Consider the following 15,063-nt stretch of genomic DNA (forward strand, 5'->3'; position numbering starts at 1 on the left):
TCCACAAGAGAAGCCACTGCAGTGAGAAGCCTGCGCACCACAACGAAGAGTAGTCCCCACTCGCCGCAACTAGAGAAAGCCTGCGCACAGCAATGAAGACCCAACGCACCCAAAAAATAATAAATAAATAAATAAACACTAAATGTTCTTTAAAAAAAAAAGAAAAGAAAAAAAGAAGGCATTATATGGGAAACAAAATGAAAAGACAACCTACAGACTAGGAGAAAATATTTGCAAATGATGTGACAAACAAGGGCTTCATTTCCAAAATATACAAACAGCTCATACAGCTCAGTATCAAAAAAACAAACAACCCAATCAAAAAATGTGCAGAAGACCTAAACAGACATTTCTGCAAAGACATACAGATGGCCAACAGGCACATGAAACGATGCTCAACATCACTAATTATTAGAGAAATGAAAATCAAAACTACAATGAGGTTATCACCTCACACCGGTCAGAATGGCCATCATCAAAAAGTCTACAAAGAATAAATGCTGGCGAGGATGTGGAGAAAAAGGAACTCTCCTACACTGTTGGTGCAGCCACTATGGAGAACAGTATGAAGGTTCCTTAAAAAACTAAAAATAGGGACTTCCCTGGTGGTCCAGTGGTAAAGAATCCGCCTTACAATGCAGGGGACGCAGGTTTGATCCCTAGTTAGAGAACTAGGATCCCACATGCCGCGAGGCAACTAAGCCTGCACACCACAAATACTGACCTCATGCACCTCAACGAGAGAGCCCACATGCTGCAAACTACAGAGCCCACACGCTCTAGAGCCCGTGTGCCACAACTACAGAGCCCATGCGCCCTGGAGCCTGCACACCACAACTAGAGAAGAGAAAACCCACACGCCAACTAGAGAGAAGTCCGCGCACCACAACAAAAGATCCTGTACGCCTCAATGAAGATCCCGCATGCCGCAACAAAGACCCGATGCAGCCAAAAATAAATTAAATACATAAATAAAAAATAAATCTTAAAAAAAAAGAAAAAAAACCCTAAAAACAGAGTCACCGTGTGATCCAGCAATCCCACTCCTGGGCATATATCCAGAAAAGATGAAAATTCTAATTCAAAAAGATACATGTGCCCCGATATTCATTCATAGCAGCACTATTTACAACAGCCAAGACATGGAAGCAACCTAAGTACAGCCATTAAAAGATGAATGGATAAAGAAGATGTGGTACACATATACAATGGAATATTACTTAGCCATAAAAAAAGAACAAAATGCCATTTGCAGCAACATAGATGGACCTAGAGATTATCATAGTAAGTGAAGTAAGTCAGAAAAAGACAAATATCATATGACCTATCATATCACTTACATGTGGAATCTAAAAAAAAGATAAAAATGAACTATTTACAAAACAGAAACAGACTCACAGACATAGAAAACAAACTTACGGTTACCAAAGGGGAAAGGGTGAAGGATAAATTAGGAGTTCGGGATTAATAGATATACACTACTATATAGAAAACAGATAAACAATAAGGAACTACTGCATAAGCAAAGGGAATTATATTCAATATCTTGCAATAACCTATAATGGAAAAGAATCTGAAAAAGAATATATATATATAAAAAATATATATCACTAAATATCACTGAATCACTTTACTGTCCACCTGAAACTAACACATTTTAAATCAACTATACTTCAATAAAAAAAAAACCAAAACAAAACTGCAAGACCTAAATTCCTTTCCACTCAAAAAAATCTTAAACCACACATTTTGATTGTTCAACTAAAGGAATAAATGTCTATTAATTTTTTAATTAAATAGTGAGACCACTACATATCTATTAAAATGACCAAAATGCAAAACACTGACAGCACCTAATGCAGGTGAGTACATGGAGCAACAGGAACTTTCATTCATTGATGACAAATGCAAAATGGTACAGCCACTCTGGTAGATAGTTCGGCAGTTTCTTATAAAACTAAACATACTTTTACCATATGATCCAGCAATAACACTTCTTGGTATTTACACAAAGGAGTTGAAAACTGACGTCCACACAAAAACCTGCACACGGTACACAATATGTTGATTTTTTTTTTTTTGAGGTATAGTTGATACAGGAGCTTTATTCTGAATTGCCAAAACTTTATTCAAATTACTCCAGAACATAATTGCCAAAACTATTCAACACTGCGATGAAGATGTCCTTCAGTAGGTAAATGAATAAATAAACTGTGGTATACCCTAACAATGGAATAGTATTCAGCATTAAAATGAAATGAGCTACCAAGTCATGAGAAGATATGGAACAAACTTAAATGCGTATTACTCAATGAAAGAAGCCAATCGAAAAGGCTACATTCTGTATGATTCCAACTATATGACACTCTGGAAAAGGCAAAACTATAGAGACAGTAAAAAGATCAGTGGTTGGGCTTCCCTGGTGGCGCAGTGGTTGAGAGTCTGCCTGCCAATGCAGGGGACACGGGTTCGAGCCCTGGTCTGGGAAGATCCCACATGCCACGGAGCAACTGGGCCCATGAGCCACAATTACTGAGCCTGCGCATCTGGAGCCTGTGCTCCGCAACAAGAGAGGCCGCGATGGTGAGAGGCCCGCGCACCACGATGAAGAGTGGTCCCCACTTGCCGCAACTAGAGAAAGCCCTCGCACAGAGGCGAAGACTCAACACAGTCATAAATAAATAAATAAATAAATAAAAACGTGAATTTCTACAAAAAAGAAAATTAAAAAAAAAAAAAAAAGATCAGTGGTTGTCAGGGGCTGAGGGGAGGGAGGAATAAATTGGTGGAGCGCAGAGGATTTTTAGAGCAGTGAAACTACTATGTACAATACTACAATGGTGGATACACGTCATGTTTGTCCAAACCACAGAATGTGTAACACCAAGAATGAACCTTAATGTAAACTATGGACTCTGAGCGATAATGATGTGTCAGTGTAGGTTCGTCATTTGTAACAAATGTACCACTGTGCTGTGGGATGTTGATCATGGGGGAGGCTATGCATACAGGGACAGTGCATTTATGGGAAATCTCTGTACCTTCTGCTCAATTTTGCTGTGAACCTAAAGCTGCTCTAAAAAATAAAGTCTATCCAAGAAAAAACAAAAACTATTGTACTGAGGATGTCATTTTCAGTAAAGTGCTTTATAAAATAATATCCCCATGGTATCCAACAAGGATCATGACTATCTTATCTGTGTGTGAGGAGAGAGGGAAGATAGAGCTGGGAAACTGCCCCTCCCTAAGAGGGCATCCCACGAGGGAAGCACTGGCACAGGATGCCTCTGGGTCAAGAAGCAAGCCCTGCACAAGGCTCTGCTCTGATCCCACAGTGACCACTAACCCCAAATACATACAAGTCTCCTCTCCTCACTCTGCTCAGAAACCCATTTCTTGGGATTATGACTTATCTCTGAGCTCTAATAAAATGCATACTTAGCCAGTTAGAACATTCTACCAGAGACAGTGGCGATCAAGAGAGTATACACAGAGGACTGTAAGGTGAGTCTGTTTTAGCTTGTTGATTCCAGGTGACAGGGTTTACTCAAGGATTCAATTTAGAGGAGAAAGTAGAGGTTCATAACCTATAAAGCCCGATAGTGGAACACATACCTAAACCTCAAACTGGCACAACAAATCACCCTTGCTTAGTCAGTACTAAGTCCTGTCAGAAAAAAACATGAGTCACTGGCCCATAGTATTAGACTTGCACGAAAAAAAAACTTTTAGAATTACCACTTTCAAAAATTTTGCTCTTAAAAATTACTTTAAATCTTAAATACAAGCTGCTGGGGAAGAATGCTAACAGAAAGATATTCCATTAGCCCTAACCACTGAGCACGATTTACCAAAGAATAGGGGAGGGGTGAGGATGAGAGAGCAATGGCAGGGCAAAAAGAAGAAAGTGTGCTTCCTCTTGTCCTATGGTGGCCCCTGCCCTCACTCAGGGCACTTCTGTGCCCTTAAAGAGGATATAGAGCACCAAGACCAAGCAACACCATAGTGGAAGAAAAAACAGAAATGAATCCAAGATCTGGAAAAAAGATATTTTATCTGCTTTATTATCTACAACAAATATGTAAAAACCTAGTCGTTCATTTTCAACTTTATATTACTCAGCAATATACATTTCTCAGATTTGTCTGGAGAATCGGGCCAAGAGAGTATATCCTTAGAAAAAGAATGTGGTGTGAGCCTAGTAGACAGGAAAGATCTGCTGAAACTCAGAAGTTTAAGAAACTCTTCATAACTGACATCAACTGACACACCACACAGACAAGCACCTAGCATAACATGACCATAAATTAAAATCCCCTATAAAAAAGGAAAAGCTAAGATTCTGAGACATGATACCATCTACCCACATTTTATAAATGCTTAATTTCTCAAAAGCATCAATATCTTCTCTTTACCTGTAAGCTCCATTCTATACTCTGAAAATAGACTATGCCATAAAACTGAGAAAATGCAAACCAGAACTTTATAGAGGTTAAGCCATTTCTATGATCCAGCTCAGCAGAGTGACTTTTCGGTTTTGTATTGACATTGAGAAAATGGGGGCCTGCTTATCCTGAAGCCAGACAGGGCACTGGTTTTGAGGTTGAGTACAAGGAAATCTCTAAAACAAAATCAGAGATTGCTGACCTGCAAATTAATCTGTAAATGGAACTCACAGGACTATCAGATACTCCTTAAAGTCTTGTAATAATAAAAATCTGCTTTCTTCTAATGAGTTTCAGTGATCAAGGACACATGACAGGCCTTCAGAATATGCTAACAGGTAGCAAACACCCCTATAGCAAAAATCTTAAAAAAAAAAAAAGAAAAGAAAAGAAAAACCCTATAACTAAAAGCAGAAATGCATAATTTCTAATAAAGCATTATTCAGCAGAAAGAAATTTCAAAGACCACTAACCTGGTCCTCCTCTTCATCCTCATCCTCTGCCAGACGCTGCCTGCCTACTTCATACAGCCTGCACACCGTGTCCATGTTCAGAGACTCCATGCTGCCTTGGTTCTGAAATAGAACACCCAGTCCACAAGAAGTTAGTTTTTAAAAGGCCCATATCTGCACCTCAGCTATGACTGGCACTCACACACCTTGACCCTGTAACTATCAAAGCTTCCAATACCCAAAATTCTTGAACTGATTCTGAAAATGTTATGCCTAGGACACAGAGAGGGAAAGAAAAACAGGATGAGAAGGCCTGGACAGCAAGGGAGAGACCACCATCCCTGGGAACAACACTGTTCCAAGTACGTTCTAGAGAAAGATTGACTCCTCTAAGAAAGGGATGACAGTGTGAGTCCAGGATAATAGGAGATGGGACGCTCCACAATGCTCTATATCAGGATTTCCCTACTTCTCTTATACTGTGTATCTCCCCATCAGATGAGTAGATTATCATAATCTATCACCAGAAATGCATCATCTTTAGAACACATTAACAGACAAAAATGTCTGGAGTATAAGTTGAAAATGATCTTAAATATCAGAATAAAACGGTAGGATTTCTTCTAGCTCCCTTTACCTCGATGACAGCAAGATAGCAGTCTTTGGTGTCTGTACATAGGTCAAAAATGTTCCGTTTCACATCAATGGTCGCTGGAAAACAGAATGTGACAAGACTCAGGACTAGACTACTGCTGTGATCTTAAAACCAGCCTTTCTGTTAAAGGAATTCAAGGTGACTGTTCATAAATATTTCCCTAACTCCTCTGCTTTTCAAAAGCAGAAAAATTATAATTCTCTCAGAAAATGGAGGATCTTAAATAAGGAACACCAAAACAAGGCAAAATCATCAATACCTGACCTTCACACTTACCGATAGGTTTGTAATCAGTTGCATTAAATGTTCGGAAGGATGATCCAAAAGGGCTTTTCATCCTCTCTTCCATTAAGTCATCTTCATCATCTGCCTGCAACATAGCTAGTTGGGATGGAAAGGGGAAATGGGAAAGGGAAGCAAAATACTATTAGAATCAGAAACATCCCCTATTCACAACTGCAGAAAATATTAATGGACAATCAAGACTTCAGAGTTTCCCTGTAGTAAATTCCTCTCAAAGCATCCTCCTTGCATATCCAAACAATATCCTCAACCTCTCATCTAGCTTCCAACAACTGTTACAGCTGAAAGCGTACAAAAATCACAAGACAAAAAAGGTTTTCCTTTAAGTTCATCATGATACGCATGGTAAATTACTCATGAAATTTCTTTCTGTACAAGATTTACTTGTTATCTTCAAAGCCAGTGGCCCTCCACTCTAACATTATTCTCATCAACAAATTTTGTCACCATTTGTACTATTATTTTATCTTTTATGTTACAACTTTGAAATGTTTTTCAATTCACATTTGACAGATATTTCTAAATAGGAAGTATCAAATTAAATGAGTGGGGAGAGAAGGGAGAAAGAGAATAATGAAAAGTGAAAAGTTTATTACCTCCATACATCACTGTCCCCGTGTGGTTGAACACCACGCGACACTGATCTAGAGCAGGAACTGTGTGTAAAAGATGGAAAGTACGAAGGTCCCACTAGGAGGGGAAAGGTCAAGGAAAACTATTTTCCCCAAAACTTATTTAACCTCATGAGGGAAATTCTGAAATACCACTTTCTTTTCCCCTCCTTCTAGGTATTAATGCTTTAAAAGTCAACAAGATCAAGATAAAGCAAAAGCATGTAGAATGCATATTACTGAATAATGACCCTGAAAATCTCCTATGATATCCTCATATACATAAAAACTACATGAGCTCCCTCTCTCCCAATAGTAGCACTTCTTTTTACTCTTATGTGTGATTTCTATAGAGCAAAAGTAAAATCCTTCTGAAGACAGATAAAAGTCAATCTGACACCTGGGGAAGTGGGAGGGAGTAATCTGGTCACTTCCCAATACAAAGAAAACATGCTAGTAAAAGTCAACGATAATTACCAATATCAACAAGAATCCACTAGAGATTCAATAATACTTCAAACCAAAGGAAAAAAACCAGGTTATTTACCTGTGTGGATACTTCGACCAGGTATTGGTAGAAAGATAAATAATTTCTACATTACAAACTAGGTAACAAATGGCAATTAAGACATGGGCATAAAGGATACAATCTCAGTATTAATGATGACCTCCAGCCCATTCGGATGGAAAACGCCACTGATGTTCATGTTGAACTTGTCAAACTTGTGGATGGCCTGTGCAGAGCGGACATCCCAGAGGACGCCATCATTTAAGACAAGATCATCTGTAGGATTAAAGGTGGCACAGTTCCTCTTGTAGTTGTTGGCAAGATCTGGGTTAAACAGAGTCAACAGCTTGTTGCCAGTCTGAATATCATAAATCTTTAGAGAAGAAGGGGTGGGAAGAGAAAAATCAGACGAATCCATCCACTGACAAATTCAAACAGAAGCTGCGTAAAATATCTCTCAAGCTTTCCAAAGCCCATCAAAATTATAAAAGGCCTAACATTGAAAATAACTGGAAAATAGGAAGACCACACCCATACAAGCAAAGTTTATGTACTTTGGTTCCCATTCAAGGTTTGAAAAGTCTCTTTGCCACAAGTAAGAAAATAAGAAGTGAGACTGCAATAGGGATAAGAAAACCCTCTTCTTCCCCATCCCACTTTCAAGAAACAGAAAATGTTTCTAAGACTGAAACTGAGAAACTCTCCATGTGGACTAACCAACATTACTCATAGAATACTCTTATAGGTTACTTTTTGGAGAAAGGCATCAACGAAATGCCCTTTTCTCCTTAAAATCTCTCAATATACTATCCAAAGTCTACAATGTGCAACCCATGCAGAGACCAGATCTTTCCCATCAGCTTACAGACATGCTGTAATATAGCCAATCTTTTTAAAAAATCCTCCTTTAATAGAGGAACAAATAGGGAGACACCACAAGGAAACAAACAAATCCAGATCGTGGGACAAGACAACTAGCCTGGTCTCTTCAAAAGTCAATGTCATGAAAACTGGAGAAATGGTTCTTGGCTTTAAAACATTAGTGAGACATAACAACCAAATGCAATATATGAATCTTGGCTGGGTCCTGGTTCAAAAAAAAAAAAAAAAACATTTGAAACCAAACACATCAGGAACAATCGGGAAAACTGAGTATGGGATGGATATTAGATGATATTCGGGAATTACTATAAATTTTCTTATATTTGATAACAGAGTGATTATGTAATAAAATGTCATTATTGCTAGGATATACATGTTATAAGAGTTAGGGATAAAATGTCTGCAACTTACTTTCTATGATTCAGAAAAACACACATATTTACACAGAAAGAAACTATGGCAAAATACTAAACTGATGAATCTAGGTGGTAGTTACGTGTACTACTATTTCAACTCTTCTATATATTTTAACATTTTCAAATTAAGTTTGGGAGAAACCCTCCCTTCACCACTCCATATCCCCCACCTCAAGCTACTACCCCCTCTTCTCTTTATTTTTCAGCAAAATACTTCAAAAGACTTGTCTATACTCAGTGTCTCCACTTCTCTCCTGTTCTCTCGTGAACCCACTCTAATCAGATTTTTCATCCCAGTGCACACAACTAGCTCCTGACGTGGTTAACAATGACCTCCACATGGTTAGTCAAAGGTCACTTCTCAATTCTCATTCTTTTTTTTTTTTTGGCCACGCCACACAGCTTGCAGAATCTTAGTTCCCCGACCAGTGATCGAACCCCAGCCCTCAGCAGTGAAAGCCCAGAGTCCTAACCAATGAACCGCCAGGGAATTCCCTCAATTCTCATCTTATGCAACCTATCAGCAGTTTCTGACCCAGGAGATCAATCCTTCCTCAAAAGAGTCTTCCCTTGCCTTTTAGAGCACATCTTTTTCCTGAGGTCTCCTGCTACCTAACTGGCCACACTCTTTGTTCTCCTTCCCAAGTTCCTTCTCACACGGGCAACTTCTAAATACGATCACATGCCAGGACTCTGTCCTCACACTTCTCTTCTCTAGCCTCCTGAATGATCTCATCCAAGTTCACGGTTCATACTGTCGACAAGTGAACAACTCCCATATTTATATCTCCCACCCCAGACTTCTCTCCTGAACCCCCAATTTGTATATTCAACTGCCCATTCCCTATTTGAGTGTCTCAGAGAATCACAAACTCCATGTATCCAAAACCCCAGGGCCCAGCTGCATCACTTCTCATTGCCTCCACCACGCCCACCTAGGCACAGCCCCACTGCAGCTCTCACATATTAGCTGGCACAACACCATCCTAACTGGAAAGCCTCCTCTTGCTTTCTCACAGAAACCAGACTCACACTTTAGGAACTTTACATCCAGTCATGTGCTTTCTTGCTCACCCTCCAGTGTCTGCATCTCACTCAGAGGAAAAGCCAAACGTCTTAAACAACACATTGCAAGAGGCTACATGCTATGCCCCACCACTGACCTCAGCTCTTACCCCACCTTCTTCCTCCCACCTCCCAAGTAAGGGCTTTCCCCTTGCCATTCCCCATCTTAGATCACTTTTCCCCAGACATCTGCATGATGCCCATACTTCCTTCAAGACGCTGCTTAAACATTACCCAATCAGTGACACTGATTTCCTAGATAAAAAGGGAAGTCCCCCACACCACAACCAAGCACTTCCTACCTCTTACCCTGCTTTCTTTTCCTTGGCAGCACTTACCACCTGACATACTATATATTTGCTTCTTTATTCATTGTCTCCCCAGTGAGGCTCCATAAAGGCAGGGACTTTATTTCATCTAAAACTTAGTGTTTGAAAATATCTGCTCTGCTAATGAAATAGTTCTCAAATTGTCAGATTAAGTTCTTTTCACATTTTTCCCATATAGCTCAGAATTACTTCATTACACTTCCAGATTCTATCTGGAAAGAATATCACTGAGTAATTTCTCGTCACCCACAGGACTTGAAGTCCTCACACTCAGTCCAGAAAATTTCAGTATAAACAAATAGACAAATCACTTGAAAGAAGTGGATTCTCAAGTACTTACATGGGCAATGTCTCCTTTTGTGCCTATGACCCGATCCTGAGAGTGCTTACTGAACTCAACATAGTGATCTTCTGTGAAGGAATGCCTATGAACAAACAACAGAAGTACTGATGTAACTGACCTTTGGGACATAATTATTCAACTGACTGAAAATAACGTGATCCTCAGCCTCTTGCCTGACTATACTCACCTAAGATTCTCAGCTCCCAAAGAGGAAAAAATTGTACACGTAAGATTAAAACAAAAATCCCCTCCACCAGTTTCTCCAAGCAGATCCAAAACAATTAATGGAAACTACCTGGTTAAAGAAATGGCTAACAGGGTACATGTGCCTTTGAAATATGCTCCAGCAAAGACAGCAATGTACACACGTGAACGTGAGAAAATACGCAGATGTGCCATTCTGGATTAGTGAAGGGTCTGCTGTGTGATGGGAATGTATATACCTGGTAAGAAAAACCAGGAATTAAGAAAAATAAAATCTTATTAAACATGTACCACAGATGAGGAAGAGAGAAGTCAGCAATATAACTTATAGCATTCCTCTTCTTCCCAAAAGCCTTTAAATCAAAGAATCAGATGAAGGGGATAAATTGTAAAACAGAGAGACTAGGTGATAAAAGTAGATACATACTTCATATCAAATACTGATTTCATTCCCCAAAGTGCAGACAGAGGCTGGCTCCAAGTAGCAGATGTCAGCAGCAAGGACCCGTCCTAAAAGAAGATGGGAGGCCCAAGGTGGGTAATCATGTGTTTATATAAATGCCATCTTCCATTAGCATTCTAAAATATAAAATATATTGTTGGATTATAAAGAAAACAAACTTTTAGGAACCAAGAAATGGTCAGAAGCTACTAGGACTTAAGTAACATGTACCTCCTATGTCCTAAAAAATAACTGAATTTAAGAGAATATTAAATCCTCCTAAAATATAATAGTTCCAAGGCGGGGGGTGGGGGGATGCGACACTTGGAAAGATGTCAAAGATGGTTCCTCCTTTCTTAATATTTGGCCATATTTCTCCATCTCTCTCATCTGAAATATCAGTCAACTGGAAACAGTTGTTAGACTTCCTAGCTAAGGATTCTTAAAGGCTTTTCAAAGAGAAAGCCCAATAAAAGGTCAACCTCCTTTACTTTAAAATTAGGAAAATTATTCTTGTCATCTTAACAGTCTTGACTTTTAGAAACAGCAAAGGCATCAATTTCATCCATAGAATAGTGTTAATAAACTGTGAACTACCACTGGAATCATATGCTTGTTCTCCTAAAAATTCACAGTACTTTGAGATTTCCTTCCAACACAAAAAGAAAACTTTAGTGGTCACAGTTGATAATCTCTGTTTCCAAATGAAGCAAATTAAAAATCTGTCTATGTTCAGGTCTTAGAACAAGGGTTGGCAAACACAGGGCCAGATAGTAAATACTTTAGGTTTATGCAGGCCATATGGTCTGTGTTGCATGCAACTACAGTACTCAACTCTGTCGTGGTAGCATAGAAGTAGCCATGACAATACATAAACGTACGAGCATAGCTGTGTTCCAATACAACTTTATGCACAAATACAGGCAACCAGTCAGACCACAAGCCCACAGTTTACCAACCTATCCTAGAAGAATGACTGAGAATAACCTAGGAAGGGACCTTTACCCTGGAAGGTTCAAGGTGTGTGATAGCTGAGTTGTGACAGTTATAGCTGGCCTCCTCCTGTCCACTAAACACATTATAGAGCTTCAATTGCCCAGTGCAGGTGCCAAGCATCAAGAACCGCTCTCGTGCTGAGAATGCACAACAGGTGAAGCCACTCTCATCCTCATTGGCTTCCCGGAACACTGAAATAGGACGGAACCTAGGCAAACAAAAGAGAATCAGAGACAAAGAACAGGCAAGGACTCAGAAAAAGAAAACTCTTGTTAGAAGGACAGAAGGAAAAACAAAGCATTTATGTTTCAAATGGGTTCTTCCAAAATATCAGTGACCTTCAGTGGTTCATCTTCATTTTAAAAGAGAGAAAATGACCTTCACTTAAAAATTTTAGCAATAACAAAAATTCCCATGTGTAAAACCTGGGATACCATGACCTTCACTTAAGATTTTTAAGGAATGAGAAGAGGAGACAACTTGGACCAGCACAAAAACAAACTAGAGAGCCTAGTTAGGGACAGATTGTTGCATGGGTTCTAGAAAACATACTAGTTATAGTAAGAACACAGTATCTTAACAATATATTGCCAATAATCACACGAGGAACCCATGGTTGACTAAAGGGGGTATAGTCACATTGCTCATGTATTCACACAGTGATAATTCCTGGTATTTCAGGCCAACAGATGGTTTTCTGGACTAATTACTTTATGCTGATATTGCCCACATACTTTGACTTAAATAGAAAAATCATTCCAATTCCCAGGAAGTGAGGTAACCTCTCCTTACCTGCTAAAGATAAGGTGCCTATCAAAGCATCCGCCATCCACCCCTCCATACTTTGGAAATGATGCCCTGCGGTTTAGCCTTGAGGTAAAGTTTATTGGCGCTTGCCGCCTCTGTTTTGGCTCAGGACATTGGTGAGGAGTAAAGAGAGAGAAAGGTGGGCAGGTGGCAACTGGGTTCTTGCAGCGAGCATGTTGCTCTCTAAGATATTCTGTGATGATACTGTCCAGCGTAGGTGGGGAAGGAAGATGTCTGTCCAACTGCTTCTTTATGGCTGGGCTTTGGCTGTAGGCGCCATGGTCCGACTTCTGCCGCAACACTCTGATTTTCCTGCCATTGCAGGGTGATGGCCTCTCTCTGATAAAACTGATCCTACCAATCAAAGGGGAGTTGCCTGCATAAGACGGGCCAGGCAGAGCTAGTGAACCCTGGGAGGCCCGTGGCTGAGGATGAGCAGTGGGGGCAGAAGGGGCAGAGGCACCCACAGCAGCATGGCTGCCCAGTCGAGTTGCAATGCCATTGGCGATGCGAGGGGTACGGGGAAGAGAAACAGGAGAAGCAGCAGCAGTGACTGGGGTGAAGGCAGAAGAATGGGAGGCAGCAGTCATGGGCAGGTCAGCCTCTTTCGTCAGCACAGTTGCTGTCTCCCCAAGCCCTTTAGAAATGAGATGGTTTCGTATCAGCAGAAGCAGCTCTTTCTCAGGAAAGGAGATCCTTGACTGGGCAACAACATCTGCTTTCTGCAGTCGTGCCAGGGACACATCAGTGCCAATGAGAAGTGGCTTTCCTGACACCCGTTCAATGAGCTCAGCAGCATACTTGCAGAACTTGACATGGTCACTGCGCTTGTCCTGCAGCACAGGCTCTTTCATCAGTTGCTGGATTTGACAGCTGCTGAAAAGGGGCAGTTTGCTGATGATCTGCCGGACAGTGCTACTGCGAGACAGGCCCACCAGGGCCTTGCAGGCCAGGGCCCGGATCTGGTCTGCATCTGTGATGGGCATCTTGATGGAAAGTAAGGACAGAAGCACCTTGATGCCATTGTTGGACTGGACCACATTCCACATCTTGGCCAGAGTGTGCTCACTGCTTTTGGGAGTCTGAGGCAGCTTTCTCCGAGGAGTTCCAGAGATAAATTTGCCAATACTAGAAATTCTGTTATCCGGGCCACACACACAATTGATGATAATCTGAAGTGCTGACTTCTGAATTTCAGCATCATGAATAAAGAACTCACCCTCAGCCACTCCCAAAATAATGCTGATACCTATTGGAGAAAAAATAAACATTTTATATTATTCCTCATAAAACTAATGGCCAACTTCAACGGTTATTCCAGAGTCAGAATTTAGAGTTCTATTCATTTTGTTCCACTTTAAAGAAAACTACACTTTTTTTAAAAAAAGTATAAGCAATAGTTTGTATAAAATGCAATCAGTTCTACTACAATGCATCTTTATGACATAATACCTTGTATGCAGTTGTTAAATAGGGGAATGACGTCAGTATTATGTGGAAGTCACCCAGGGTCATGTACAAACTTTCCTGGGTAAGTAGAGCAAAAATAGTGGGAATAAATAAAAACCTTCAGCAGGAAAGGAAAAAGCCCTCAGCCTGGCTGCTATAGTGGCAGCAAGTTAAAAACAAGTGGCTATGCCTTGGGCTTTCTCCCCAGAGTGGTACACCCCAGGGCCCACAGCCAGTCACACAACTTGCCATGCTCACCTTAGCAGCAGCCCTCATCAGCCCTGCTCTTAATAAAGGGTATTTTCAAACAAAGTGTATTTTCCTTTTGTTTTTGTGTATAATAGCTTCTATCCATTCTGCACTGCTTGCCAATTACTAATTTTGTTAGGGCTCAGATTACAAAGTTGCTTAAGTTTTTTACTGTCTGCCCCAATCTATTTTTCTCATAAATTCTATTTTTAGCACAACACTCTGCAGAGTACAAGGTTTTCAGGAATGCACATGTACAATTATAGAGGAAATGCCTATACCATCCAGAAAACCTGAATTCACTACCATGACTCCCTTATATGAAACTAATGGCATGACTTATAAGACTTACAAGGTACCCTCCTCTACTACCTTCTGTTCTAATACTGTAAAATTAGGTCAGGTAAGTAACAACCAGAATGGCAAAGGAAAACAAAGACCACGTAATAACAAAAATGGCAAGCTACAACCTACCTACAGTGGAGACGGTGGAGCCAGCCTCATCCAGCACATCCACTGATTCTGCCAACTGGAGCTGAATTTTTGGCACAACAGTGAGAATAGCCAAGACATCCAAAGCAAAGCGCACGGTGTCGTTCCTGGACAGGAAGAAGAATTAGTCAAAGGGAAACTAGGATACAGCCACAAGAAACAACAACAGCTAAAAGAGAGAGACAATGGATCAGAACTACTACTGATGTAGTAGGGACTACGGCTCTGTCCCTAGCCATGGCATCAGGAGAGGGCCTGTAAGTCACCACAACTTTAATTTCAAAAAACACGGGGATGGAATTTTCACCTATCAGACTGCTAAGATTAAAAACAAGGGATAATCCCCAATGCTGATGAAAATGTACAGAGACAAATGCTCTCAAACTTTTGGTGGGAGTAGAAATAAGGATGCTCT

The 15,063-nt window shown here is 40.4% G+C and overlaps 1 protein-coding gene across 4 annotated transcripts in view; it reads right to left on the minus strand.

Moving 5' to 3' along the window:
- Positions 1–15,063, minus strand: part of DCAF1 (DDB1 and CUL4 associated factor 1) — an 88,787-nt gene that overhangs the window by 16,198 nt on the left and 57,526 nt on the right. For all 4 annotated transcript variants that reach the window (XR_009505866.1, XM_059939769.1, XM_059939768.1 and 1 more), the window contains 10 exons: positions 14,631–14,755; positions 12,444–13,707; positions 11,661–11,859; positions 10,641–10,723; positions 10,007–10,091; positions 7,114–7,347; positions 6,452–6,545; positions 5,829–5,933; positions 5,535–5,608; positions 4,919–5,020 (listed from right to left, as the gene is read on the minus strand). Coding sequence is in view for 3 of the 4 variants with exons in the window: in XM_059939769.1 (XP_059795752.1) it covers positions 4,919–5,020; positions 5,535–5,608; positions 5,829–5,933; positions 6,452–6,545; positions 7,114–7,347; positions 10,007–10,091; positions 10,641–10,723; positions 11,661–11,859; positions 12,444–13,707; positions 14,631–14,755 (2,365 nt within the window). In the remaining variant the exon portion in view is untranslated. The remainder of the gene's footprint in view (positions 1–4,918; positions 5,021–5,534; positions 5,609–5,828; positions 5,934–6,451; positions 6,546–7,113; positions 7,348–10,006; positions 10,092–10,640; positions 10,724–11,660; positions 11,860–12,443; positions 13,708–14,630; positions 14,756–15,063) is intronic.

This window comes from Balaenoptera ricei, chromosome 11, assembly GCF_028023285.1.
Source record: "Balaenoptera ricei isolate mBalRic1 chromosome 11, mBalRic1.hap2, whole genome shotgun sequence".
Lineage (NCBI taxonomy): Eukaryota > Metazoa > Chordata > Mammalia > Artiodactyla > Balaenopteridae > Balaenoptera > Balaenoptera ricei.